The sequence below is a fragment of the Hyperolius riggenbachi genome, chromosome 3 (assembly GCF_040937935.1).
Source record: "Hyperolius riggenbachi isolate aHypRig1 chromosome 3, aHypRig1.pri, whole genome shotgun sequence".
Classification (NCBI taxonomy): domain Eukaryota; kingdom Metazoa; phylum Chordata; class Amphibia; order Anura; family Hyperoliidae; genus Hyperolius; species Hyperolius riggenbachi.
Genome location: NC_090648.1, coordinates 487316093 through 487343686, shown reverse-complemented (window position 1 = coordinate 487343686; position 27594 = coordinate 487316093). Strand labels below are relative to the sequence as shown.

Sequence of the window (27594 nt, the reverse complement as noted above, 5' to 3'; positions counted from 1 at the left end):
AAGAAAATTCCATACATACACTTTGGTGCACATTTGATGGTGTTTTCAGGTGATATAGTACTTTTTTTTTTTTTTGCTGGGGAGTCTAAAAGCTGTGAAGTGTTTACAGCACTGGTTCATTGCTTAAAGTGTGACTATCGGGCATAAAAAAAAACATCAATTCTTTATTTTTATCTGGTAAACAAGTAATAAGGATGCTAACCAGGCAATCCAAAAGTTAAAATCACTATTACTTTTCTTGTTGATAAATGATCATTCCCCAGTTTACCGGACTCTTATTTGGTACACACAAAATTTGGTACACAAAAAAGGAAGTTGCAGGGCATGCTGGGTTGTCCTTTTCTGCTTCTCTAGTTCCCCTCAGACTTAACTAAGCCTCTTTCCCTCCTGTTTTCCCCTTCCACACCTCTGTTCCTCTCTGATTGGCCAATATTTCTCATGCTGAGACAATGCTCTTTCTATAGTAAAGGGCGGGCAAATCAGGCAGAAGAGAGTAAAGGAGGAAATTACATCAGGATTGGCTTAAAATAGTTAATATGGGAAATGCTAAGAAAGATTTTCTCTTTTTTTACTGTAGAAAAATCACTAAAAATGTGGACAGTGCAATACATCTGTTATGTAAGTAGAGCAAGTATTTATCTACTTACTGTATAATATATGTGTTTTTATTTCTGAGATAGTACGGCTGACAGCTCCTCTTTAATATGCCTTTGTAGTGTAAACACACTACTATCAGGGTAGCTTAGAGGCAGAGTTACCACTTTAGTGTCTGAAGCAAACTTAAGTTGTTGTTCATTAGAAACATCACAGATGTTCAATAGAAACACTGCAAATTAAATACATTTTAGGTGCCTTGGCGACCTCCATAGAACAGAGAGTGCAGGTTATGTAGCTGACCTGTCAGTGCCAACAATCTCAAAATGTCATACGTAAAAAAAAAATCGAAAAAAAATCAAAGTACACCCTTCTTCAGGCAGTTCTTAAAACTTTTTGTTCACTTTCCCCAAGTGGCGTTTGACTTCTGAAATCCGTAGGCTATCAGTGGCTCGTAATAGCGCCATCAGCATTGTGTCCAGCTAATGACAGACACAAAGAAATGATTTTCTGTGGATGAATCATCTTCTGCCTTCATGAATAAATATTCTCCTCTGCCTGGTGTTGCTCCCCCTGCAGACCTTGCAGTGTGATTACATCCCTGCAACAGAATGAAAAGGAGACATGTTGGTATCTTGTCAGCTTTACTGCTTTGTATTCAGTCCGTTGTTTTGTGTGTTTGAAAACTGCATACAAATGACACAAACTTGCTGAGATTTGTAAAATATATAATGAAATATTTCCTGCCATCTACTGTAGTTCTGTTGGAAAGAGCAAATTCTAAATACTTATAGCTTCTAAAACAGCAGTCAGGTGAATCAGCCGACCGCTGCCTCTCTCTTCCTCCCACTCTGGCTCGCTGAGCAAAGCCTGCTCCTCAGCCTTTTAGTTGGAATGATTACGGCGGCCAGGGATGGGTGCTTCAACCTGCAGTTCTGGATTGAGAAAGTGGTGGTGGTGGTGGTGGTGGTGGGGTGGGGGGGGGGGGGGGCATGGCTTACAGGATGGGGGGAATGGCAACAACTCTTGAAGGTAAACACAGCTCAGATTCCTTTAATGCTCATGTACAAATCTTCCAACACCTGTCTGTCACTCTTTAACGATCATTATTGTTAGGCGGCAGCTTTTTTGAATGTACGCTGTACAGACTCACTGCTCGGCTATAGGCAAGCCATCTGTGCTGTTGTATGGAGAGGGAAGGAGAGATGATGGGTGATGAAAAAGTGAGCAGTATGCGGCTGCACAGGGGCAAAAGAAAACAATGCTCATGTTTGCTGTTTGCAAAGAGGGTTTATCAAGTGCTTCACACAAGTGAAAAGAGTTAGCTGCCAGAGGTAGATTCCAATCCAAAGTGGAACTGTAAAGACTGTACATATATTCCTCAGCGCTGTTATCACCCCAATCCTGTTGCTATAGCCTGCAGCCACCCCAGTGCTCAAAAAGGGTACACAGTGTCCACCACCATGGGACAAACAATATGCCAGGCTTAGTAGGATTGTCACAAGGGGTTAAAATTTTATTCCACACTAGTCAAAGTTAAAACAAAACAACTTACATTGTGGGTCCATGCAAACTGGACCCAACTGCATACAAATCGCTCATAAGGTTTTTGCACTGAATCAAATCAAAGTGCACCTTATCACATATATAGGTGGTATGTTCAGAGACAGCCCGTCTCTCCTTCCCTGGGAAGTGCATAAGTGCAGGGGACCTTTTGCAAAAAAAAAATAAAAAGTAATAACAGGCTTATAGGAGTTAGGCCTGGGCAGAGGCATAGCTAGGGTTCTCCGCGCCTGGGACAAAGACAGTGTTTGCACCTTCCTCTGGACAAAATGGGCGTGGTCACACATCAGAATGTGGTTGTGGTCATAGGTGGAGTCAAATACGCAAATGCTGTTTAGATGTGCCCCCTTCCCCCTATAGATAACCATATGTTACCCCTTTCTCCCTATAGATAGCCAAATGTGCCCCTTCCCCTGTTCAGATAGCCTGATGTGCTCCCCTTTAAATAGCTAAATGTACCCCCCCCCCCCCATAGATAGCCAGATGTGCCCCGTTTTTTCTGCTGCTATAATCACTTCTGCACTTCTCTGCAGAGGGAGGGAGAGAAGCAGGGGCACTTCGGGCAGCCAGGGAGCCGACTCTCACATGCATGGGAGTGCAGCGGCTGTCATGAGTGCACTCACAGTGCTGCGCCCAGGGAAATATGTCCCCCCTTGCTCCCTCATAGCTACGCTTCTGGGGTGGGGCCAACAGGAGCTGTTTCTGTTACACTTTAACATCCCCAGTGATTTCAAAAGCGCTAGATTACTGTAACAAAAGTCACTGATCTTGATCCAAGGTGATCCTACAGGAGCGATTATGATTTCACCATATCACAATCGCAAGTCCAGCAACAATTTTTGGAGCGTTTGCACTTTAATACAAAGTATAGATTCGCACAAAATCACTTTCCAATCACTGTAGAATGTGATTTTGCAACACTTTTACTACAAAACCTATGGAAATACAAAATCGCTATGAAATCACAAATCTTAATCGCTGTACAAATCACTTGCATTTAACTCAAAATCAATTTAAAAATGTCAGACATCGCTCCAAAACTGCTACCAAAAGTGCTCAACAATTGCGATAAGGATTCACGTTTTCTAGTTGCCCCATGTCCCTTGTACCACATGTCAGTGTTGTAAAATTCCTGTGCTATATTGCCATCTAGTGTTAATGATACATCATTACAGAGTTTGAGTACTTAGTGTACTGATTTGCCACATACAGTATATGCTACATTGCAGTGTTTGACAATAAAAACTAACACTGGTAGTTACTACATACCTTGTTGTGTCTTTGTTTCTTATTTTATAGTATCTCCCTGTGGAAAAAACAGAATATAACATTTTATCTTTAAAGTCCGGTTTACTCAAAGGGAATTCCAATTAATTCTGTGCTGTTTTCAAGCTATATAGACATTCCAAAACAGCTACAGCATAATATACATGCATAGCTCCCAACTGTCCCTCTTTCGGAGTCCTGTCCCTCTTTCCCCCTCATTTGTCCCTCTTTCAGGACTTTTTCCCTCTTTCTATATAAATATATATATTTCTATACTAAAAATGTGTTTGATGGACTCTAAACTTTATTCCCATCCTTTAAATTGATATGTTACTCATTTTAAAATGTTACTATGAAGGAAAATGAACCAGGATAGAAAGGACCAGTGTGGTTTGAATTATAAAACAACATATTTTTCTTATGAAATCTTTATGGTATGCATGACTAGGTGCGTGGTGGGGGTGTGACCAGGGGTGTGGCATGGGTGTGGCTTAAGTGTCCCTTTTTCTTAAGTATTTGATTAACGAGCAATAACACTGCTGGCGAATAATGATCAATCATTCATGCACATGCGACAGGGACAATAACTTGCATGGAAACAAATGACTGGATGTAGCGGCCGGCCATGGTACACTTTTGTTTATATGAAATTCCCTCCAGATGGATTACCAATCGTAAAATTGATTGGAATGATCAACTACCCACTTGATATTGCCCTCAGTATCTGGCTCTGTGAAGGTGGAACTTACTGCTGCTTGGATTGCACCATCTAATCAAGGAGCGTCTAAGCAGATGAAAGCAAACTCTACAACGGGTTTAAAGGGATACTGTAGGGGGTCGGGGGAAAATGAGCTGAACTTACCCGGGGCTTCTAATAGTCCCCCGCAGACATCCTGTGCCCGCGCAGCCGCTCACCGATGCTCCGGCCCCGCCTCCGGTTCACTTCTGGAATTTCTGACTTTAAAGTCAGAAAACCACTGCGCCTGCGTTGCCGTGTCCTCGGTCCCACTGATGTCATCAAGAGCGCATAGCGCAGGCCCAGTATGGTCTGTGTCTGCGCAGTACACTCCTGGGGACATCAGCGGGAGCGAGGACACGGCAACGCAGGCGCAGTGGTTTTCTGACTTTAAAGTCAGAAATTCCAGAAGTGAACCGGAGGTGGGGGCGGAGCATTGGGGAGTGGCTGCGCCAACACAGGATGTCTGCGGGGGACTATTAGAAGCCCCGGGTAAGTTCAGCTAATTTTCCCCCGACCCCCCTACAGTATCCCTTTAAAGCAGTAGGATTAGCCATACTATGCCAGGGGAAAAAAAACATATATATAAGTAGATAAATGTTTGATCTACTATCATAACACATGTATTGTACTGTCCACGTTTTGATTTCAATGAATTTTATATAGTAAATGAAGAGAATTCTGTTCCTGGTGGGAACCATGTCTTTTGCCCACAGTTTGAGGCTAAATACTGATGTAATTTCTTCCCTTAACTTTTTTTTCTTTTCTCCTCCAATCGCTGAGTCACCTAAGCCTTGCTTGTAAACACAAGTGAGCAGAGGATCGTTTGTCAGCTAGGCAGCTAGGCAGGGAAATAAAGGGAAGAGGAGGATTACATTATCGATAAAAATATCCCCCCAGCATGCAACTGTTTGGCAATGGCTATTAAAGGGCCAGGGCGCCTAAGGTATGTGATAACTCCAAACCATAACAGCAGAAAAAGTTTTGAAAGTTTTGAATGCTGGATTAGCATCTTTATCACTCTTAATACACTCAGACCACTTGCTGTTGAAATTTGATTTTTATGGTGACAATACCGCTTTAAGAATACAATTGAGTCTAGAGTGGTTAAAATTCAATAAACAATGCATGAAAACTGATATAAATGTAACACCATATAATGTGCTGTTATTGTTATGTTATATACTGCTGCCTTTGGAGGGCATAGTTCCTTTAAGACTGCAGAGAATTCTAGAAGAGAGGCTGGAGTGAGCAGAGGCTGCTGGGAGCTGAGGTGTGGCTGGTGTGCCTAGAGCCTGGGGAGTGAGGTCTGGAGTGACTGGGACTGGATCTTCAGGCCTAAATCCATAGGACTGGCTTCCATTTGATTGCTGAGTGTGAAGAAGGGATCCTGTGAGTGACACAGATTGCTGCACCCTGAGCTGAATCTTGGAGAAAGGATTCAGCTGCCAGACCAGAACTGTGTGAACCTGTGAGGTTGGTGGAGTCTGGATTGTACAAGCCATGTGGACTTCAGAAGGAAATATTTTAGCTGGATTACAAAGTTTGTGAATCTCAGTCTCCTCAAAACTTCTGCCTGGGAGTTCTGCACCTGCTGAGTGACCAATATCAGGGACTGGCCCTGCACCTCATGGTAGGAACTATCTTTGCAGTGATAGAGGGGCATTAACCTAGATGAGAGGTTGGGGAGTCATACCGCTCCTCTTACAACAAACTGTGGACAGTGTATGTCAGGACTGTTTGCCATAGCCTGCCATTCTGAACTATAGCCTGGTTAACCTGTCCCCTCTCACGTCACTGGCATCTATGCTGCTATTGCTGAGTGCATCGGGAGTCTACTTGCTGCTGCACCTTCTTCACAAGGCGCCCAACTGTGCACATAACATTCCTTAAAGGGGTACCCCGAGTGCAGAACTGCATTATAGCCCACTGGCCAGTCGGGAGTTAAATAAGGTTGTGCTACTGATGGCACTTTCTTAAGTTTGTTTCTTTGCTATGGTTGTGCGTCTTTCGCCAGTGTAGTGTGCACTTCTTTAAAGTGACACTCGAGGGGCGCAAGAGGTTACTACCGTGTGCTGATTGCAGTTTATTAAGCTTGTCCCTTTGCTGCGGTGCGTTCTGCGCCAGTCTAGTGTACACTTGTTTAGAGTGACACTGGAGGGGCGCAGGAGGTGGCTACTTTGGACATACACTTTTGATGCACTTTGAATGTGTACGGTATATTACTTTTATTGTTATGATCTTGCTGAGTTAACAAGTGTTTGATTAGTGCTATATTTTCTATTGCTTACGTCACACCATTAGATCACGTTGGTCTGTGGGGAATAAATATATTGCATTGATACTGGTGTCTGCATGATTCTGGGAGGCAGGGTGCCACTGGAGGCGGTATCCACTAAGAGGCCCCGTTACATTCATTAGCGATCCAGTCTGTCTCGCTACATAAAAATTAAAGAAGTCGCTTACACAGGTACGCAAGTCCTCCAAGACACACCGACATGATGATGAAAACCACAACTCCAGCAATAATAGGAATTAAGGAGTCGCTCTTCACCGGAGACTCTTCAGGTTCTTCGGACTGCAGGCTGCCCTGGAATGTACAAATTTTAAGTGTAAGTCCCGTTTATTAAATCTACTATAAAAAAAATCAATTCTGTACAAGAATTGTGGCATTTGTAAGAAACCATGAATGTAAACTATTATAATTCAGTAAAAACTGCAGATCAAAACAATTGTTTGTTTTTCTGAGCAACACCCTGGAGAAGTACTGCGGAATGAGGAGGAAGTATCACTGTGTAAGGAGGAAACTCCTCCTCTTTTACTTGTCCTGCCTTCTTACTGTTGATTTAATGTGATGGATGACAGGTAGAAATCCCATTGGTCAGTGCATAGACCAATAGGAAACCCCGTTGGCAAATTCAGGTGCTTTCGCTGAGCTAGTATTGTGGTGAGTCCTGAGGAGTGCTTTGTCGGTAGTCCAGGTGGGAACAACGTATGGTAGGTATTTCTGCCAACAAGGTTCTAGAAGGAAGAAGACTGGAAGAAGCGAAGACTGTGAGAAAGAGGTTTACAGAAGGAGGTTGAAGAATGACGTCACCGCATACACATTAACAGATGGTGAAAGAATGTTGCAGAAAAGAAAATAGAAATATACAGATTTTGAAAATAAAAATACACACACTATTTTTTTTGTTGAGATGGGGTAATCATTTAAAGAGACACCAAAGTCTCTTTTCTTTACCTCATTTTCTTATAAAGTCCTCTTCAGCATTAGATTCTAAGCGGATTCGCTGCCGTCCCACGGCAGAACGAGTGATTTATTGCCCAGAAATAGCTCTGCAAAGTTCCACGACTTTGCAGGTCGCTGATTTTGCTGCCCGAGGGAGGCAGAGCTTTGCTCAGTAGCTCTGCCTCCTCTCCAGTCAATCTCCGCCTCTCCCCGCCCCTCTCAGTCTTCTTTCACTGAAGAGGACTTTATAAAAAAACAAGGTAAAAAAAGAGTCTTCAGTGTCTTTTTAAGGGCTGTTTGATACCACGGGCATTTGGCAAATTGCCAGTGCAATGGCTCCCTATAGGAGCATGGATTGCAAAAACTTTAAGAGCAATCGTGGAAAATTTCACTCACCTCCTCCTGGGCACACTAGAGGAGGAGATGAGCCCTTTGTTCTTGAACATTTCCGAGGGGGCTGTGCAAGAGGAAGTGGTGTGTGTGTGTGTGTGTGTGTGTGGGGGGGGGGGATGTCTGTCTACCTCTTTCATAGACCTCTCTCTTATGAGATGGTATTGTTCGAAAGGTGGAGCCCCACAATGTTGTGCTCAGTGAGCAATGTCCCCAGTGTTAACCTTTGTTGCTGCTACGCTAGGAATATCTGGAACAGCGAGGAAGGATACCACATTGGGCAATTGGTGGTTGTTTCATGTAAGGTCAGGGCGTTTAGCAACCAACACACTGGCTCCTCCCTCCTGACAACCCAATCTAAATGATTTTTGGCTTCTGTTTTTGACTCCCCTCCCCAAGCCTACTTTTTTCATACAATTGCACATGGTCTTCAGCAGTCATTCCACCACATGGATTGGTTGCAGCAAGTTTTTTTCATTCATGCAGGGCAATGCCCAGAGATGATCACACAAGCACTATTCTCTATTCATTTCAATGGTGGAGCTATGGATCTCTGTGCACCCAGGTAACTAGGATCCCCGTGTCATACAAAGCATAGTAAATTAAGATCACTGTCTTCTTGTAGCCAAAGATTTGCCTTTGCACGGTTTCCGCTGTTATTATTTTTTGTATCTATATTGCGTCAACATCTTCCATAGCACTGTACAGAGTACAATACAAATATTGGGGAGCATAGATATGTGAGAAGTTCAAAACTCTGTACAATCAGGACATCCAGCAATACAAATACATACATAAGTGTATGGTGTGAGATATAACTAAAATTGGTACATGTTCATATGATCAATTACGTATAAGAAACTCTAGGAGGAGGTCTCTGCCCTTGCAAGCTTACAGTCTACAGAGGGTAGTGGGTTGAAGACATTAGGAGGGAGACACATGAGTTAGTGAATGAAGCAGTGAGCCCCCACTGTGACCTACAGCAAATGCACCATGTATCTGCATTTAAAGGGGGCTTAGATGCCTTCCTTGCGTTGAAAGACATCCATGGCTACAATTACTAGGTAATGCCCAATGATGTTGATCCAGGGATTTTATCTGATTGCCATCTGGAGTCGGGAAGGAATTTTTCCCTTTTGAGGCTAATTGGACCATGCCTTGTAAGGGTTTTTCACCTTCCTCTGGATCAACAGGGATACGTAATGGAAGCAGGCTGGTGTTGTACTTTGTTTTCTGATTGAACTCAATGGACGTGTGTCTTTTTTCAACCCAAATAACTATGTAACTATGGAAGGATGCTTCCATAAGGACGCCCTCCTATGCTAAGACTGAGATGGCTGAGTTAAAAGACCTGATTGGCTCATCTACATACCTGGGTTCCTTGGGCGGGGTCTGGTATGATGCCAGAGAGGGGCTTGTTTGTACCATCCCCAATTTTTCTATTTACATAGCTGGTGGCTAAAAAACAAACAAACAGAAAACAAGAAAATTATTAAAGTGTTAGTGACTTTCACTTAAATTACATCTGAACTGAGTTAAAAAAACAAAAGTTAGATACCTCAGTAGCTGGAAGCATCTGGATGGTCCAGAGACTTCCGGACCCTCATAGAGTCCACGGTTCCAGTGCTGGGTGTGTCTTCATCACCTGTGCACCATGTCTCTGATAGGTTAGCAGCATAACTGGTTAAGTATAAAGGAAACAGGAAGGGGGAGCAATTGCTAAACGGATTGAAAAAGGGGAGGAGCTCGAAACAAAAAGTTTTTGCTGCTAACCGTGGTTTTCTTTAAAGTCTATCCACGGTGAAAATAAACTGATGAGATAAACAGTTGTATGTTTCCTCCTTCTCCTAAAAATGACCCTTTTTTTAGATATCCCATGGTTTTATTTTATGCTCAAACATTTACAAAGCAAGATTTAATGCTTTATTGTCTCTGCTCAATGGCAGTCTAATAAGTGTCCCAGAGCTAAAATACATGAACCATAAACTCTTTTTATCTATCCCCTTGTAATGATCCGCTCAGCTGGCTGCACAGGCAGACAGCTGTTTGACCATTCCTTGACTCTGTGGGGTGCAGGTCTCTGGATAAGAGACCTGTCTTTGCTTTGCAAGCTTCAGACCTGCTCTGCTGAGGAATTTGCATATACTGTTAATGCAAATTCCCTAGTCGCCTCCCTTGAAGGCTTGCAGCATAAATACCATGTGATTCCAAAGTCCTTCGCTGGTCATCATGGTTTGTTACTGCTGAAACACTCCTGGAGTGTCAGCCCTGCTATTGTTTGCTAAAGTTATCTTAGAGTAATTCTTGGGACTGCACTAGGCAGCTTCTCTAGTGCTAGTCAGGTTGCTTTTTCTGTTCTGTCTGTGTTGCCTCTTTGCTGCGATTGTCCTGTCGCCAGCGGTGGTCGACAGGAAATCATTCTGTCTGTCTGGGGGGTGCTAACCAGAGCTGTGGTTGCTACTGGTAGCCCCTTCTGTTCATCTGTTTGGATCGCACTAGCCTCTAGCGGTAGCGGCTGTGGATCCTTCTGATCTGTATTCTTGGAGTGTAAGCTGGAGCAGCGGTTGCTACTGGCTACCTCATCTGTCTGTCTTGTTTGGATCGCACTAGCCTCTAGCGGTAGCGGCTGTGGATCCTTCTGATCTGTGTTCCTGGAGTGTAAGCTAGAGCAGCGGTTGCTACTAGCTACCTCACCTATCTCTTTTGCAGTGAATCCTGCTAAACCTATTCTGTACTTGGTTCGCACTCGCTCTGGCGGAAAGAGCAGTGGATCTCGCTAGCTCTGTTTCAGTACTTGGTTCGCACTCGCTCTGGCAGAAAGAGCAGTGGATCCTGCTAGCTCTGTTTCAGTACTTGGTTCACACTCGCTCTGGCGGAAAGAGCAGTGGATCTTTCATGTCCTGTCCCTGAACCCGGATCGCACTCGCTCTGGCGGAAGAGTGGTGGACCTTATCTGTCCTATTCCTGTTTCCCGTCCGTCTGTCTGTCTTGTCTGATATGAACGCTTGCTGTAGGCTCGGTGAGGTAACCATTAAGCAAGCGCTTGCGTTCTCTATTTCATGTTTGTGTGTCGTTGGTTAGTTAGGGTGGCGTGCTTGTCTCTGTTGCGCTTAACGTGCGGAGGCCGCGCCGTGAACGCGTTTGCTGTTGCGAATGAGTGCGGTGTTCACGTTTAGTTAGCGTTTGTTATTTTCCTTATCTTCTCATTGTTGTTGCTGTGCCTTTGCTACTCTCGTGCTCTGTCTTGCTTAAGTCTTGTGTCACTTCTGGCAGTCGCCTCTCTCGCAATTGCATTCCTACTTTGTTTCTGCTGTTGTGTGTGCACCGTCGCGGGTTGGCAACTAGATTGGTGCACACACATACATTCTGTCCCTGTGCTCATTCTCATTTGCAATCGCTTCTCTTGCGATTGCATTCTCACTTGGTTTCCTCTGTTGTGTGTTCACCGTCGCAGGTTGGCGACAAGATTGGTGGACATACATAAATCCCTTCTCTGTGCTTATTCAGTCTTGTGTCGCTGTTAGCAATCGCCATCTTTTGCGATTGCTTTCCCACCTGATCTTCACGGTTGTGTGTTCATCGTCGCTGGATGGCGACTAGATTGGTGGACACACATACACCCTGTCGTTGTGCTCTCTCTTTAAGGGCTATCTTGCCCTGCATTGCTTCTCCTCGTACAATTCCTTCTGGCATCTGTGGCTGTGCAGAGGATCTGTTATTCTGTACTCCACGGCTCCATCTGCTGGCAGGAATTCCCCTCTACAGGTGCATTGCACCATTGCTGGGTTCTCTCAGATTATACACTTGTGGAGGTTTTCCGCAGTGTAAGTCTGCATATTCCAAGTAGTTTAAAAGTCCAAAAGTTTAACAATTAGGTACAGTATAAAAACAGTTAACATGTTTTGGACTGTGCGTTCTTAAAGTGAACCAAGCACCATTTTTAGCACCCAGGGCATATCAAAAGCACATTTAAAATGCATACTAACAGTGTGGCTCATTACTATAAAAAGTTTCATTTTACCTCATCTTTTTACATTTAAAGGTTAATTACAGGCAGTATTCTTCTACTTCCTCGACTTCCTCTATCTGCAAGCCATCTCCAAGCCACAGAAAATGGAAGGCAGATAAAGACTCTAATTAGACTTAATTGCCCAGAAGCTAACTGTGCTTCAAACAGATAAGATGAGTCACACTTAATGAACTTCGCACAAACCCTTGATATTAGCAGTGAAAATGGAGTGGGGGGGGGGGGGGGGTTAACTTCTCAAACATGCCAGCCCTTTTAGCTATTTGAAACCGGGAGCTGCTAAGATCCCTTTAGTCATAGTCCCATAGGGATATGATTAAGGATGCACAGTCCAAAACATGTTAGCCATTTTTATACTGTACCTGTTTGTTTAACAAACTTGGACTTTTCTACTACTTGGAGTGTGCAGACTTCACCTCTCTACACTTCCTTGGCAACCTGGCGTCCAGCACGTCAAGTAGATTTGGGGTAGATAGAGCAGTGTACCTGTATAAACAGGGCCGGGACAAGGTTCTCCAGCACTAGAGGTTGAGATTCCAAAATGCAACCCCACCCCCGAACTGTGCTTCCCCCAGTATGGGTAGCAAACGTGCCCCCAGTATTAGCTCCCTCCCCAGTACAAGAGCCAGATGTGCCCCCTACAGTATTAGGCAGACCCTCTGACCAGTAAAATATTAATTAGGATAAGGATATGTGAGTGTGTGTGGGCTTGTAATCCTCCCCGCCCCCTGCTGCGCTGCTCTCCGGAACACTGCAAGCGGGAGGGGGTTGCACGCACCACACACAACCTGCATAAGAGGGGCGGAGGAGAGAGAGAAATTAGATTAAGATGTCGGTTCCCCTCTCCCCATCCTGGCAGCCAGTGTGCTCAGAGGCTGGAGCCCACCCAGCCTCTGACTTGGCCCAGCTCTATGTACAAAACAACAAGAAAGAAACTGTCCCTCGCACACCTGAATGGTTAACTCTTCCAGGCATAAAAAGAAAAACAAAGTACAAAGTATAACGAATTCTTCCGAGAACCGATCCGAAGCTGTCGCTTCCGGGTCTCGTCGCTTGTTCCCCACTGATGATGCTGTCAGTGGCTCACAGGCCGCACATCCTGATAGCTGGAGGGCGTGTTCCCAGTACTCTTTGATTACTTATTACTGGATTTTGACCTTCCCTTGTATTTGACTATTCCTGTCTGCTGTGATCAACCCTTGCTTGCTTCCTGGATATCGCCTGTCTGCTGCCTGGATTGACCCTTGCCTGTTTACTGGATACTCTCTTGTCTGCTGCCTGGATTGACCCTTGCCTGTTTACTGGATACTCTCTTGTCTGCTGCCTGGATTGACCTTTGCCTGTTTACTGGATACTCTCTTGTCTGCTGCCTGGATTGACCTTTGCCTGTTTACTGGATACTCTCTTGTCTGCTGCTTGGACTCACCCTTGCTTGTTTACTGGATACTCTTTGCCTGCTGCCTGGACCAACCATTGCCTGTTATTGGATATCTCTTGCATGTTATCTGGATTGTCTGGGAACTTGCTTGTAATCCCTGTTACTACTGACTCTCGACACTGATTGCTTCATTCCTCTGGATTCAGGTAATGACCTATGTGATACCTCTGAACTGTTGAACTGTGTTACTAGTCTCATTAGTGGCTCCGGGTGGTATATCTGTCTTCTACGTCAGCTTGTATGCCCTGCTCGCCTAAGTCCTAATTAGGGTCAGCTAGTGGTGTGCCAGGTAGGGACAGTGTAGGTGTCAGATAGTGGTGTGCCAGGCAGGGACAGCTAGGTGAAGAGCGAACCTTATAGCCTGGGACATAAACGCTGACTCCGAGAGTTATACCCCCAAGCCTGACGCAAAGTTAATATGTCTGGCACTGTACATACACATGTTAATTTTATCTCATTACCTCAGGTGCACTTTAACTCCCAAAATAATATTTAAAAAAAGAAAACATTTGTGTCAGGCATGGACTCACCCCCACCGCCAGCGGTAGTACGAACGCCGCGCTCGCGGCTGACGTCATCGGGACCCCGAACTTCCGGTCTGTCCCGGCGGCCTCCTCCTCCGCTCAACGGGTCACCAGGAGCATGTCTCAGCAGGGCAGGGCAACGCGCGCACGCACGGAGCGTCACGCCCTTTATGCCCTGAGAAGGAGGATCCCATGAGCAGATTGCCGGGACAGTTGCCGCCCCTTTTCTGACGTCATCGGGGGGGGGTGGAGATTGCTGAAGTGACAGTCTGCATTTAAGCAGCAGACTGTCAGTATTCTGTGTCCGCTGTAGCGATCACACCTGTGTTAGCTCTCGGATCCACAGTATACCTATATATTGGTGCTGCCAATATATAGGTACTGGAAGACCATACCATTGTGATTTATCTGTGCCTTTGACCTTTTTGCCTGTTTCTGACCTTGCCCTTGCCTCATCCTCTTGTACTTCTGCCGATCTGATCTCCTGTTGCCGACCTTGCCTTGTCTCTCGTTTTCGCCTCTGAACTTGTGATACTGTACCTTGATATTTCTGATCTCCTGTTGCCGAACCCCGGCTCGCTCTTAGACTTCGCCTTTGCCTCCTGATATTGTACCTTATTTGTCTGTGTGTGTACGACCTGGCCTGTCCGACCTCGAGAACCGACCTTGCTGTTAGAGGCGGTTCCTCGCACTGTCAGTGACCCTTCCTATTGAGGGTTACTTTCAGTATATCCTTCCTGTTGGCTGCCCGACTCCTCCTGTCTAGGAGAGTTTGGGCTGCGGAGGGAATCTGTACAGTACGCCTTGCTGTACTGAGGCCTAGTCCTCTAGTATTACTGTTGCACCAATCACTACACACTTTAGGTGCCAGAGGTTAGTTAATATATCGGATTGTCGGTGAGACTGCAGCTCACTTATAATCAGATATATATCTGCATTCCGGTGATACTGCAGATTACCGGCAATCAGACTCTCTCTGGGCCTATCTACCATCTCAGAACGTGACAGTACAGCGGACCAATAAAATGGATGCTCTGGTCCAGCAGGTTAACAACTTGACGACAGCCGTCACTCAATTAAACCAGACCGTTAAAGATCAACAGGTCCAGCTTAACCGACTAGCAGAGGTTGTGCAAAACCTGCAGGCACCAGTTAATCCCACTCCTGTTTTGCCAGTTGAACCCAAAATGTCGTTACCCAAGTTGTTTTCAGGGGAACGCTCCGATTTCCGTAATTTCCGGGATCGGTGTCAATCATATTTTCAAATGCGTCCCATTTCCTCTGGTTCTGAATTGCAAAGGGTCACGCTCATAAAAACCCTTTTGCAAGGAGACTCACAGACATGGGCCTACAGTCTACCCTTGGGTCATGAGGCTCTTACCTCTGTAGAAAATTTTTTCGAAGCCATGGCGGTCGTATATGACGATCCAGATACTTCCGCCACCGCTGAGAGGAGACTAAAAAGACTCAAACAGGGTCAGAACTCAGTGGAAATCTATGCTGCAGAATTCCGCAAATGGTCATTTTCCACCAGGTGGGAGGCGCAGTCTCTCTTGGATCGCTTCCTAACGGGGTTGTCTGATTCTGTGTCAGAATTAATGTTGAGTCATCCTGAACCTAGAACTTTAGATGAGGCTATAAGTCTTGCTATCAAGATTGACCGCAGAGTACGGTTTCACAGGTCTACCAGGCAACGACCCTTCATGCGCTCACAGCCTTCCACAAGTTTTGCCTCTTCCTCTTCTACTGAGGAGCCCATGCAGCTGGGTCACTCTAAATTATCTGAGACAGAGAAATTAAGAAGGAGGAAGGAGGGTTTGTGCTTATATTGTGGGGACAAAGGTCATATCGCCTCTGTTTGTACCAAGAAGCCGGAAAACTTCTCCGCCTAGGGTTAGTCGGGGGTACTACCCTGGGCGAGAATTTCATACCTCCAAAAGATAAAATCCTATTTCCTATTTCCATTTCTTGGGACAAACAAAACATTGCACTGCAGGCCTTTGTTGATACGGGCGCCGCAGCCAATTTTATGGATTTTAATTTAGCACTTAAATTAGGCATTCCAGTGGTTCCTCTTGAGAAACGCATTATAGTCACTGCAATTGACGATTCCCCATTACAAGGTAGTCAACCTGTCTCTATTACTCCTGAATTAATCTGTACCGTTGGGGTATTACATTGTGAAAAATTACGATTTTACCTTATCAGAATGCCTTCTTGCTCGATTATACTGGGTCTTCCCTGGCTACGGCTACATTCTCCACAGATCGATTGGGCTTCTGGTCAGTTGCTGTCTTGGTCATCCTACTGTCAGAAGCACTGCATATCAAAATGCCCTCTTCGTGCCACTCACTTAACTCCTCAATGTTTACCTCAGCCTTATAGCTCCTTTGCCGATGTGTTTTGTCCTCGATCGGCCGATTCACTACCTCCTCACAGGCCTTATGACTGCCCAATCGAGCTTAGACCAGGAACCATGCCCCCTAGAGGTCATCTTTATAATCTCACAGGACCCGAAAAGGTGGCCATGAGGGAGTACGTTCAGGAGAACTTAGATAAGGGGTTCATTAGACCCTCTAGGTCTCCCGCGGGGGCAGGATTCTTCTTCGTGAAGAAAAAAGATGGGGGGCTGCGTCCCTGCATCGACTATCGAGCCCTTAATGCCATAACGATAAAGAACCGTTACCCACTTCCCCTGATTGATGACCTTTTTTCTCAGGTCACAGGTGCCCAGATCTTCACTAAACTAGATCTCAGGGGAGCTTACAATCTGGTCAGAATCAGACAGGGTGACGAATGGAAGACGGCATTTAATACTCAGGATGGGCATTACGAATACCTAGTCATGCCCTTCGGTCTGTGTAATGCCCCCGCTGTTTTCCAAGAATTAGTTAATGACATTTTTAGGGAGGTGGTGGGGAAATTTGTGGTCGTTTATTTGGACGATATTCTGATCTTTTCTCGTAATATCAAGGAGCATAGGTCTCAGGTCCAATATGTATTACAAAAGTTACGGGAGAATTCATTATATGCCAAGTTGGAAAAATGTTTGTTTGAGATCAATGAAGTTCCATTCCTTGGCTATATCATTTCCAGATCTGGGTTAGCTATGGATAGCAGTAAAGTTGCGGCAGTTTTGGACTGGCCGCAACCAGTTGGTCTAAAAGCTTTACAACGTTTTCTGGGTTTTGCTAACTATTACAGGAAATTTATAAAGGGGTACTCTGCTCTGGTAGCCCCCCTTACTGACATGACTAAGAAAGGGGCTAATGTTAACAATTGGTCTCCTGAAGCCATTTCTGCTTTCTCGAGTCTTAAAACTGCTTTTTGTTCTGCCCCCATTTTGCACCATGTCGATTCATCCAGGCCTTTCATCGTGGAGGTAGACGCATCAGAAATTGGGGTTGGGGCAGTCTTGTCACAGTACTCCGGATCACAAGGGAGACTTCACCCTTGCGCATTTTTTTCGAAAAAATTTTCTGAGGCAGAGAGAAATTACGATATTGGGAACAGGGAGTTATTGGCTGTAAAATTGGCTTTTGAAGAGTGGCGACACTGGCTGGAGGGGGCGGAACATGTTATTACGGTCTATACAGATCATAAGAACTTGGAATATCTGAAGGGGGCTAAGAGGTTAAATCCCAGGCAGGCACGGTGGTCTTTATTCTTTTCTAGGTTTGATTTCATCATCACGTTCAAACCTGGAAGCAAAAATATCAAGGCTGATGCTCTTTCACGATGCTTTGACATTGAATCAGTACTGCCCTCCGAACCAGAGCCAATTTTATCCGAGAAGGTGGTGTTAGCCAGTATAGACTCGATGGGGGATATTGCATCTGTTCTGCTTCCCTACCAACAGGATAGTCCTGCAGGGAAACCGTCCGATCTCATGTTTGTACCGTTACAGTTCAGATTACAAATACTTCAATTCTTTCATGCTCATAAGCTAGCTGGTCACCCTGGAGTGGCTCGAACTAGAGAATTATTGTCCAGGAGCGTCTGGTGGCCTTCTTGGAGGAGTGATGTCGAGGATTTTGTTGTATCTTGTTCAGTGTGCTCACGGAGTAAACCTTCACGTGTATCTCCGGTGGGTACCCTCCAGCCGCTGCCCATACCCTCCGAGCCCTGGACTCATGTATCCATGGATTTTGTGGGGGAGTTACCACCCTCGGAGGGTAATACGGTGATTTGGGTCATTGTTGACCGATTCTCTAAAATGGCCCATTTTGTACCTTTGAAGAAACTTCCTTCCGCTAAAGAACTTGCTGATCTTTTCGTGATCCACGTGCTTCGTCTTCACGGGGTTCCTGAAAACATAGTATCTGACAGGGGGGTGCAGTTCGTTTCGGAATTCTGGAGGGAATTTTGCAAGGCACTGGGGATCACCCTCTCCTTTTCTTCTGGGTTTCATCCCCAGACCAATGGGCAAACGGAGAGAATGAATCAGTCCTTGGAACAGTATCTCCGATGTTATGTGGCTGACAATCAAACGGAGTGGGTTCAGTACTTACCATATTCTGAATTTGCCCATAATAATCTTCGGAGTTCTTCCTCAGGGTTTTCACCTTTTCAAATTGTCAATGGAAGGTCCCCAAGGTTTTCATCACTCCCTGTCAGGACCTCACCTTTCCCTGCTCTGGAGGTCTGGCAAGAGACGTTAAGATCTCTTTGGAGGGAGGTTAATAATAATTTAAAGAAAACAGTGTCGGTCCAGAAACAACAGGCTGACCGAAGGCGTTCTCCCGAGTGGGAGTTTTCTCCCGGAGATCTTGTCTGGATCTCTACTCGGCACATCGCCTTACGACAGCCATCAGCAAAACTGGGACCTAAATTTATAGGTCCATATCCTATAGCTAAAAGGATCAATCGGGTATCTTATCAAGTGACATTACCTCAGTCAATGCGGGGAGTAAGAACATTTCATGTGTCATTACTGAAACCCGCAGTACATGCGGACTCTGGTCCTCCTCCTGTGCTTGTTGACGGTGAACCTGAATATGAGGTTGAGAGAATTCTGGATTCCCGGTTTGTTCAGAATTCTCTTCAATACCTGGTTCATTGGAAGGGTTATGGCCCGGAGGAGAGATCCTGGGTACCAGCACATCAATTTCATGCACAGGAACTCATACGAGAATTTCATGATACTAATCCTGATAGACCTTCATTGGCGCGTTCGGAGACCACGCCTCAGGGGAGGGGTAATGTCAGGCATGGACTCACCCCCACCGCCAGCGGTAGTACGAACGCCGCGCTCGCGGCTGACGTCATCGGGACCCCGAACTTCCGGTCTGTCCCGGCGGCCTCCTCCTCCGCTCAACGGGTCACCAGGAGCATGTCTCAGCAGGGCAGGGCAACGCGCGCACGCACGGAGCGTCACGCCCTTTATGCCCTGAGAAGGAGGATCCCATGAGCAGATTGCCGGGACAGTTGCCGCCCCTTTTCTGACGTCATCGGGGGGGGGGTGGAGATTGCTGAAGTGACAGTCTGCATTTAAGCAGCAGACTGTCAGTATTCTGTGTCCGCTGTAGCGATCACACCTGTGTTAGCTCTCGGATCCACAGTATACCTATATATTGGTGCTGCCAATATATAGGTACTGGAAGACCATACCATTGTGATTTATCTGTGCCTTTGACCTTTTTGCCTGTTTCTGACCTTGCCCTTGCCTCATCCTCTTGTACTTCTGCCGATCTGATCTCCTGTTGCCGACCTTGCCTTGTCTCTCGTTTTCGCCTCTGAACTTGTGATACTGTACCTTGATATTTCTGATCTCCTGTTGCCGAACCCCGGCTCGCTCTTAGACTTCGCCTTTGCCTCCTGATATTGTACCTTATTTGTCTGTGTGTGTACGACCTGGCCTGTCCGACCTCGAGAACCGACCTTGCTGTTAGAGGCGGTTCCTCGCACTGTCAGTGACCCTTCCTATTGAGGGTTACTTTCAGTATATCCTTCCTGTTGGCTGCCCGACTCCTCCTGTCTAGGAGAGTTTGGGCTGCGGAGGGAATCTGTACAGTACGCCTTGCTGTACTGAGGCCTAGTCCTCTAGTATTACTGTTGCACCAATCACTACACACTTTAGGTGCCAGAGGTTAGTTAATATATCGGATTGTCGGTGAGACTGCAGCTCACTTATAATCAGATATATATCTGCATTCCGGTGATACTGCAGATTACCGGCAATCAGACTCTCTCTGGGCCTATCTACCATCTCAGAACGTGACAATTTGATTGAAGAACTGATTTTATTGAATTTGATACATAGATATGTAAATAGGTAAATAAGAATGCTGTTTTTATATACCGTATATACTCGCATATAAGCCGACCCGCATATAAGCCGACCCCCCAACTTTTCCCTGAAAAACCAGGGAAAAATGATTGACCCCCATATAAGCCGGGGGTAGGAAATGCTGGATTGGTGCAGCCCCCCAGTGTGTCCCAGTATAGCTAGTATAGTGCCCAGTATAGTGCCCAGTATAGCGCCCAGTATGGGTAGGTAGTGCCTCAGTATAGCTAGTATAGTGCCCAGTATAGGTAGGTAGTGTCCAGTATAGCTAGTATAGTGCCCAGTATAGCCAGTATAGTGCCCAGTATAGCCAGTATAGTGCCCAGTATAGCCAGTATAGTGCCCAGTATAGTGCCCAGTATGGGTAGGTAGTGCCTCAGTTTAGCTAGTATAGTGCCCAGTTTAGCTAGTATAGTGCCCCAGTATGGCTAGTAAAGTGTCCAGTTTAGCCAGTATAGTGCTCAGTATAGCGCCCAGTATGGGTAGGTAGTGCCTCAGTATAGCTAGTATAGTGCCCAGTTTAGCTAGTATAGTGCCCCAGTATGGCTGGTAAAGTGCCCAGTTTAGCCAGTATAGTGCCTAGTTTAGCTAGTATAGTGCCCAGTTTAGCTGGTATAGTGCCCAGTTTAGCCAGTATAGTGCCCCAGTATGGCTAGTATAGTGCCCAGTTTAGCCAGTATAGTGCCCCAGTATGGCTAGTAAAGTGCCCAGTTTAGCCAGTATAGTGCCTAGTTTAGCCAGTATAGTGCCCAGTTTAGCTAGTATAGTGCCCCAGTGGGGCTCGTAAAGTGCCCAGTTTAGCCAGTATAGTGCCCAGTTTAGCCAGTATAGTGCCCAGCATAGGTAGGTAGTGCTCCCCCCTCCCCCCGCGGCCGCCGCTGCTATTACCTGCTTAGGCAGTGGCCGCTTCCTAATCCGCGTTCCCCTTCTGTTTCAGAGTCTATCACAGCAGCGCGCCCGGCGCTGCTGCTGTGACAATGCAGGGGGCAGGAAAGAGCGCGGCTCCCTATAGCGGTGATCTGTATCGCCGCTACCAAGGGAACCGCTCTTTCCTGCCCCCTGCATCGTCACAGCAGCAGCGCCAGGCGCGCTGCTGTGATAGACTCTGAAACAGAAGGGGAACGCGGATTAGGAAGCGGCCGCTGCCTAAGCAGGTAATAGCAGCGGCGGCCGCGGGGGGAGCGGGGAGGGGGGGGAGCGGGGCGCGGACCACCCACCATCCACCACCCACCACTAGACCACCAGGGAAGACTCGCATACAAGCCGACCCCCCAACTTTTGACCCCCTTTTTGGGGGTCAAAAATTCGGCTTGTATGCGAGTATATACGGTATATGGTGATGCTGACCTCGATATCTTGATATGAAAAGAAGTTCATTTTGGCACTGCAGCCAGGTTGAGTTTTTTGGGGGATTTCTGGACTATACTATAGTATACTAGACTATAAACTAATAATAGAAGCAGTGGTGCAGCTAAGATTTTGGTGGCCCCAAGCAGTCCATAATTTGAGGCCCCCCTCCACGCGAAGTAACAGTACTGTCTACTGTGTGTACAGGAAATAAACAGATATCACTTCCTGTACACAGCAGACAGCATCGTTATTGGGCATTGCCTCGCTGCCTGCTTGCATGTCACTGCTGATGTGTGGTGGATAGTATTAGCCGCTGGACAGGAGGGGGATCCAGAATTAGTAAGAACCGCAGCGGGGAGCGCCAGCAACAGAGCGAGGCCCCCTTTACAGTGACGCTCCAAGTGTGAGCGTGCCTCACTTGTACGCTGGCGATGCCCCTGAATAGAAGCCCCCCAAAAGTTTCACAGAAACCCTTGGGGCTCCATTGTAAGAAAAATTAAACAGCTCTGTATCATCTGAAATGCAGAAACATATTTAAAAGCTTAGTAAGAGGATGAAACATACCGTCTGTGTGACCGAGGAGCGATGTTGTGACTGCAGGTTTGGTGCTCTTTGGTGCTGTGGAATACAAAATACCGGCAGGTTGACAGTCTGACAGAGGCATAAAACACACAGTCTCACATATTTCTCAGATATTCCATGAGATGATGATAATTCTATAATATGATGGGGTTTGTATTCACTAGAGATGGTCACTGAAATGCAAATAATTCTGGTTTGCATACAAATGTAATGCTATTTTTATGCAGTTTCAAAGCTGCACATACAGTTTGCATTAAATGTGCAGGCAAGATGGAATTATTAGCAGTCTATAGGGCTGTTGGTCTTAACGGCACAATGGAATAAAAATGAGGGACACAGTAGTACAGTTATATGTATGAGGTAATATAATAAATGGGATGCACACAAAATTGGATTACTGTATATACTCGAGTATAAGTCTAGAAATTTAGGTCTGATTCACTCAAAGTATAGGGGTCGACTTATACACGAGTCACTGGCAACACTGAGTAATGTGTGTACTAATAGGGACACGCCTTCCGTGTGCAGCATGGTGGCGTAGTGGTTAGCGCTCTCGCCTTGTAGAGCTGGGTCCCTGGTTCAAATCCCAGCCAGGTCAACATCTGCAAGGAGTTTGTATGTCCTCCCTGTGACAATGTGGGTTTCCTCCCGGCACTCTGGTTTCCTCCCACATCCCAAAAACATACAGATAAGTTAATTGGCTTACCCCTAAATCAGAATCAGAATCAAGTTTATTTTGCCATGCATGACTGGGTCATGCCCGAAATTCCCTAGACTACAATAGATATACTACACGATACATACATTGACTATGGTAGGGACTAGATTGTGAGCCCCTCTGAGGGACAGTTAGTTACAAGACAATATACTCTGTACATCGCTGTGTAATATGTCGGCGCTATATAAATGCTTAAATTAAAAAAAATGAAATAAAAAAAAATTCCCATTTCCAGCAATTCACCCTATGATAAGTGATACTTTGAGGAAAGGAAATGACAGGAAAGCACAGGTGTGAAAGTCCTGGCCACAACAGTTAACAAGGAAAGGGGCAGGGGGGAAATATTGGGCTGCAGGAAGGGGGGTGAATAATTGCTGCATTTGTGGGCATGGAGGAGGTATTGGCTGCATTTAAGGAACTGGAGGGGTTAATGGCTGCAATACTATAGGCAGTGCAGTCATTAACCCCTCCTGAGCCCCAAGTGCAGTCATTAACTTTGCTGGGTAGACTTATACTTGAGTCAATAAAAATTCCAGCTTAAGAGGGTTGAATATTGGAGTGGACTTATACACGAGGTTAACTTGTATTCAAGTATATATGGTACCTGGACATAAACCACATACCAATCAGATTACAAGCCCCTCTTCACTCTGGGGTAATGTTTGTACCCTGGTCCTCCTCTCTAAATACACTGGTGAGGGGTTTAGATGACCCAACTTCCCACCAACGGTGAGATAATAGACTTACAGTGGACCTGAACTCTTGCACAGGACAGAAGGAAAACATAGAGAAGTGCACCCTGTATGTATTTAGAGAGTTAAGCCTGTCTGATTCCACCTCATCTGTGATTAAGCACAAGTTGTAATTTGATCTATCAGCTGTGTCAGCTGACTGCCATGGAAGTTTATACTAATAAAAAGGATATATGTAGCAAAAAACTGAAGAAACTTGAAGAAATTGAGGCGACTTGTTTTGGGATAGACCCTTCATCAGGCCTCCACAAATAGGAACCGCACAGGAACCGCACAAGGCAGGAGCTGGAGGAAAGGCCATTCCTCTCCAGCTCTTGCCTTGTGCGGTTCCTGTGTCTGAAAATTGGATGAGTGGTTATACCTGGCTTGATGTTGTCCAGATGTTTATTAAGAACATGTGTTAACTATACAGATTTGTCTCTATTTGTGGAGGCCTGATGAAGGGTCTATCCCGAAACAAGTCTGTCGCCTCAATTTGCACAACTGCACTAATCTTGATGTTAACAACTGATGCATTTTTGCCATTTTCTGCTATGGAAGATAAAGTGTAGAGAAACCGAGAGCCCAATATAGTGTAGTATGTTAAGCATAAATGAAGTAAAGGTTATCGTGAGAAAATTATACTCACAAACGTGGGTTACCACAGAGGCAACCACTGTATAGGCAGGTGAAGAGATTAGACCTGTCCTCACTCAGGGATAAGAAGTCACTCTCTGTAGATGCGAAAGGGGGTAGATCACCCCTCCACCAGGGGTGGACACGGTATAGCAGTAGGAGAACAGAGGCGCCAGCAGGATAAAAGTGGATAAAAACTTTAAAATTTGCTGTGAGGAAGTGGTGGACTTACCTCCATAAAGCAGACACGAAAGACTGTCTGAATAGTAGTCACATTTATTAATTAGTACCCCAAAACAGTGCAACGCGTTTCGCAGGCCCAGCCCGCTTCATCAGGCAATAAAAATGGGGACAAGACTGTAGACAAGAGACAGTCATTATGCTATAGTAAATTCTGCAAATTTGCATATTAATATATTGCATATCATAAAGCATACCATATGAAATAAATAGCTTCGTGGAGATGGCATAAAAGCCAAGCCAACTATCCGCCCCCCAACTACCCAATACACCGAACACAGGTGGCGAGAGCCCATTGGCTACTCACAAGCCCGCCCTAACCCCACCCACCCTTCCCAAAAACCCAATTCACTGAACACAGGTGGCGAGAGCCCATTGGCTGCTCGCACACTCACCCTAACCCCGCCCACCAAATACCTCCCATACATCTAATTGGCCCTTTTAGCAAGAACCTGTATATATAAGGAGCTGAGCGTCCTCACCACTTCACTGAGGCGCTACACCTGCTATTGCTGAAATTCTGGTGAGTTCTTTATGTTATTTTATTTGCTCACTTTACCCTGTATTTCTGGCCCCCTGTTCTCTTCTCAATGCTCTATTACCCATTACTCTTGCTGACATATACCCTTTTCCATTACCAATACCACTCATTGCAAATCTGTGTAAAATAACACCCCATAGCCCATTACTATCACGAGCACCATAGCCTCTACCCCCTATTGTCTACTTGCACACCCAACTCTTTTATGCCATCTCCACGAAGCTATTTATTTCATATGGTATGCTTTATGATATGCAATATATTAATATGCAAATTTGCAGAATTTACTATAGCATAATGTACTGTCTCTTGTCTACAGTCTTGTCCCCATTTTTATTGCCTGATGAAGCGGGCTGGGCCTGCGAAACGCGTTGCACTGTTTTGGGGTACTAATTAATAAATGTGACTACTATTCAGACAGTCTTTCGTGTCTGCTTTATGGAGGTAAGTCCACCGCTTCCTCCCAGCAAATTTTAAAGTTTTTATCCACTTTTATCCTGCTGGCGCCTCTGTTCTCCTACTGCTATGGAAAATGTTCCCTGACGGATACTTTTTATAAATATTTTTGCACAAGTGTTGTCTTCAATAATAAATCTTTTGTATTTTTGCATATAAACTCTTTAAGTTTCTTCAGTTTTTTGCTACATATATCCTTTTTATTAGTATAAAGTCTATGTAGGTGTTGTGGCACACCTGAGAGGATATTATCATCATTTCTTTTGTTTCCCTGTATACTGAATATGACTGCCATGGAAGAGCAGCTAATTTGTAAACACAGGATGTTAACAATATGTCTGCTTCCATGAAAGCAGGAAGTAGACAAACTGCAGATTATCAATGAGTATCAAAGCAATGTATGAAGGCAAAGCAACTCCATCTGTGTTGCCTCGATACTCCTGACTGACTTCAGTAAGTGGATGATTGTTCTGAACACACATAGTCCTACTTTAAAAAAATAATCGGGAGCAGGTAAAAAGGGCGCCAGCTGAGGGTGGACAAAAAGGGCGGCGCCATAGGCTTTAATGCAATTATCGTTAATACGCCAAAAAAAGCATGAAAAAAGGACGCCGCAAAAAAATTTGTTAATAGCATTATAATGTTATAGTTTTTGAGGTAGTTATCGTTTAAAAGTTTATAACGGTATAGTTTTTGTCATATTATTTCATTAATAAGTACAGATTTTCCATTTTCAAAGTTATTATCATTAATATATCTAAAAGGGTGTTTCTGCAGAGGGAGTGGTTAGTGTTAGGCAACACCAAGGAGAGTGGTTAGGGTTAGGCACCACCAGGGGGGTTGGTTAGGGTTAGGCACCACCAGGGGGGGTGGTTAGGATTAGGCACCACCGGGGGGTTAGGGTTAGGCACCACCAGGGGGGGTAGTTAGGGTTAGGCACCACCGGTGGGTGGATAGGGTTAGGCACCACCAGGGGGGGTAGTTAGGGTTAGGCACCACCGGGGGGTTAGGGTTAGGCACCACCAGTGGGGTGGTTAGGGTTAGATGCCACTAGGGGAGTGGTTAGTTTTAGGCACCACCAGGAGAGGGTTCTGTGTGAGGGTAGGGTTGGGTTAAGCAGTATTGACGAAAAACGTTACGATATTTAACGTTAATATTTATTCGTTGTTATTTTTCATTTGTTTTTTTGGAACAGTAATTATTGTTAATAAAGCTTGACAACGATGATTCTCGTTAGCAAATTTCGTTAATACCTGGCGCCAAATTTGTTAATAACCCGGGCCCTTTTTTCACGGTGCCCTTTTTTCATGCACGCAAAGAATCCCTTTTTAGACCAAGAGTGGTCAGTTACTCCGTTTTAGTTTCTTTAAAGGTAAGTCCACTATGTAACCTTCAGTCTGATCAGCTTTCATGTGGCTCTCTGCTATGTCACATCCCGGATTTACATCACAGGAGCCTATAGGCACAGATGTCCTGTCACCCTAGACTCCGCCCTCCATGAACCTACAAACTTTTGCTGAACTGCACTGTGACTGCAAGTGTGCTGGCTGACTCAGCTGTGACTTCTCCCTTGCCCATTATAGGTAGCTACAGGTGTAGCATTAGGTACCCAGTATTAAGTAGCTAGTGGTGCCCTGACTGAAGGTAGATCTTGTCAGTGGAATACCAAGAGCTGTGTGACTAAACTCTCATTTACGCTCTGCTCAGGAATCAGCATATGGAAGGATGGAGGCGCTAGGGGAGGGGAATGAGCTGCCCCTAAATGATCAGGCGCCTGTGGCACGTGCCTACAGTGCCTTATGGTAAATATGGCCGTGAAGTGGTACCACCAGTGTTGACAATCACGCAGGTGGTACCACTGTGTGCCACATCATGGACTGGAGCCACAAGCAGGCCCATTATGTTGAAGGGTACTAGTGGTCTGTACCTGCCGACAGAGGGCACTATGGGGGCAGCAGAGGGCATTGCTATAACAGGGGGCAATGGATGGCAGTAGAGAGGGTATCATATTTATTACAGTTGATTGTAAATGACTGGATTTCCATACTGGTCCCACTGAAAGCTGTGCAGCCTCTTTTTTGTAAATGGAGATACATTTTGAGTGGCCAATTTTTGAAATATTTAACGATTTCTTACCTCTGTGTACTTTAAGTGTTGTTACATGTTTCTGGTCATTACCCAGTCCAGGGATCTGCACCCGGCAGCAGTAAGCTCCTTGGTCTTTCATAGTTATATTAGTGATGGTCAGCGATACATTCCCTCCTGGGATGTCCTCCAGTAGCTCGTA

General features: G+C 45.4%; 1 protein-coding gene across 1 annotated transcript; it reads right to left on the bottom strand.

The window, feature by feature from the left end:
- On the bottom strand, positions 1 to 27594 carry LOC137561724 (hepatitis A virus cellular receptor 2 homolog). The gene is made up of 6 exons (XM_068273062.1): positions 27444 to 27594; positions 21968 to 22021; positions 9151 to 9236; positions 6626 to 6749; positions 3427 to 3463; positions 1 to 1195 (listed from the first exon to the last, which is right to left on the bottom strand). The coding sequence occupies exons 1-6, from the start codon at positions 27532 to 27534 to the stop codon at positions 1129 to 1131; spliced, it is 459 nt and encodes a 152-aa protein (XP_068129163.1). The 5' UTR covers positions 27535 to 27594; the 3' UTR covers positions 1 to 1128.

Excerpts from the sequence above, each read along its gene's own strand:
- LOC137561724 (XM_068273062.1), bottom strand. The coding sequence starts at position 27,534 with ATGAAAGACCAAGGAGCTTACTGCTGCCGGGTGCAGATCCCTGGACTG. Across the intron at positions 22,022-27,443 it reads AACACTTAAAGTACACAGAG|CACCAAAGAGCACCAAACCT; the intron begins GTAAGAAATCGT and ends TGTATTCCACAG. Across the intron at positions 6,750-9,150 it reads ACCCCGCCCAAGGAACCCAG|GGCAGCCTGCAGTCCGAAGA; the intron begins GTATGTAGATGA and ends TGTACATTCCAG.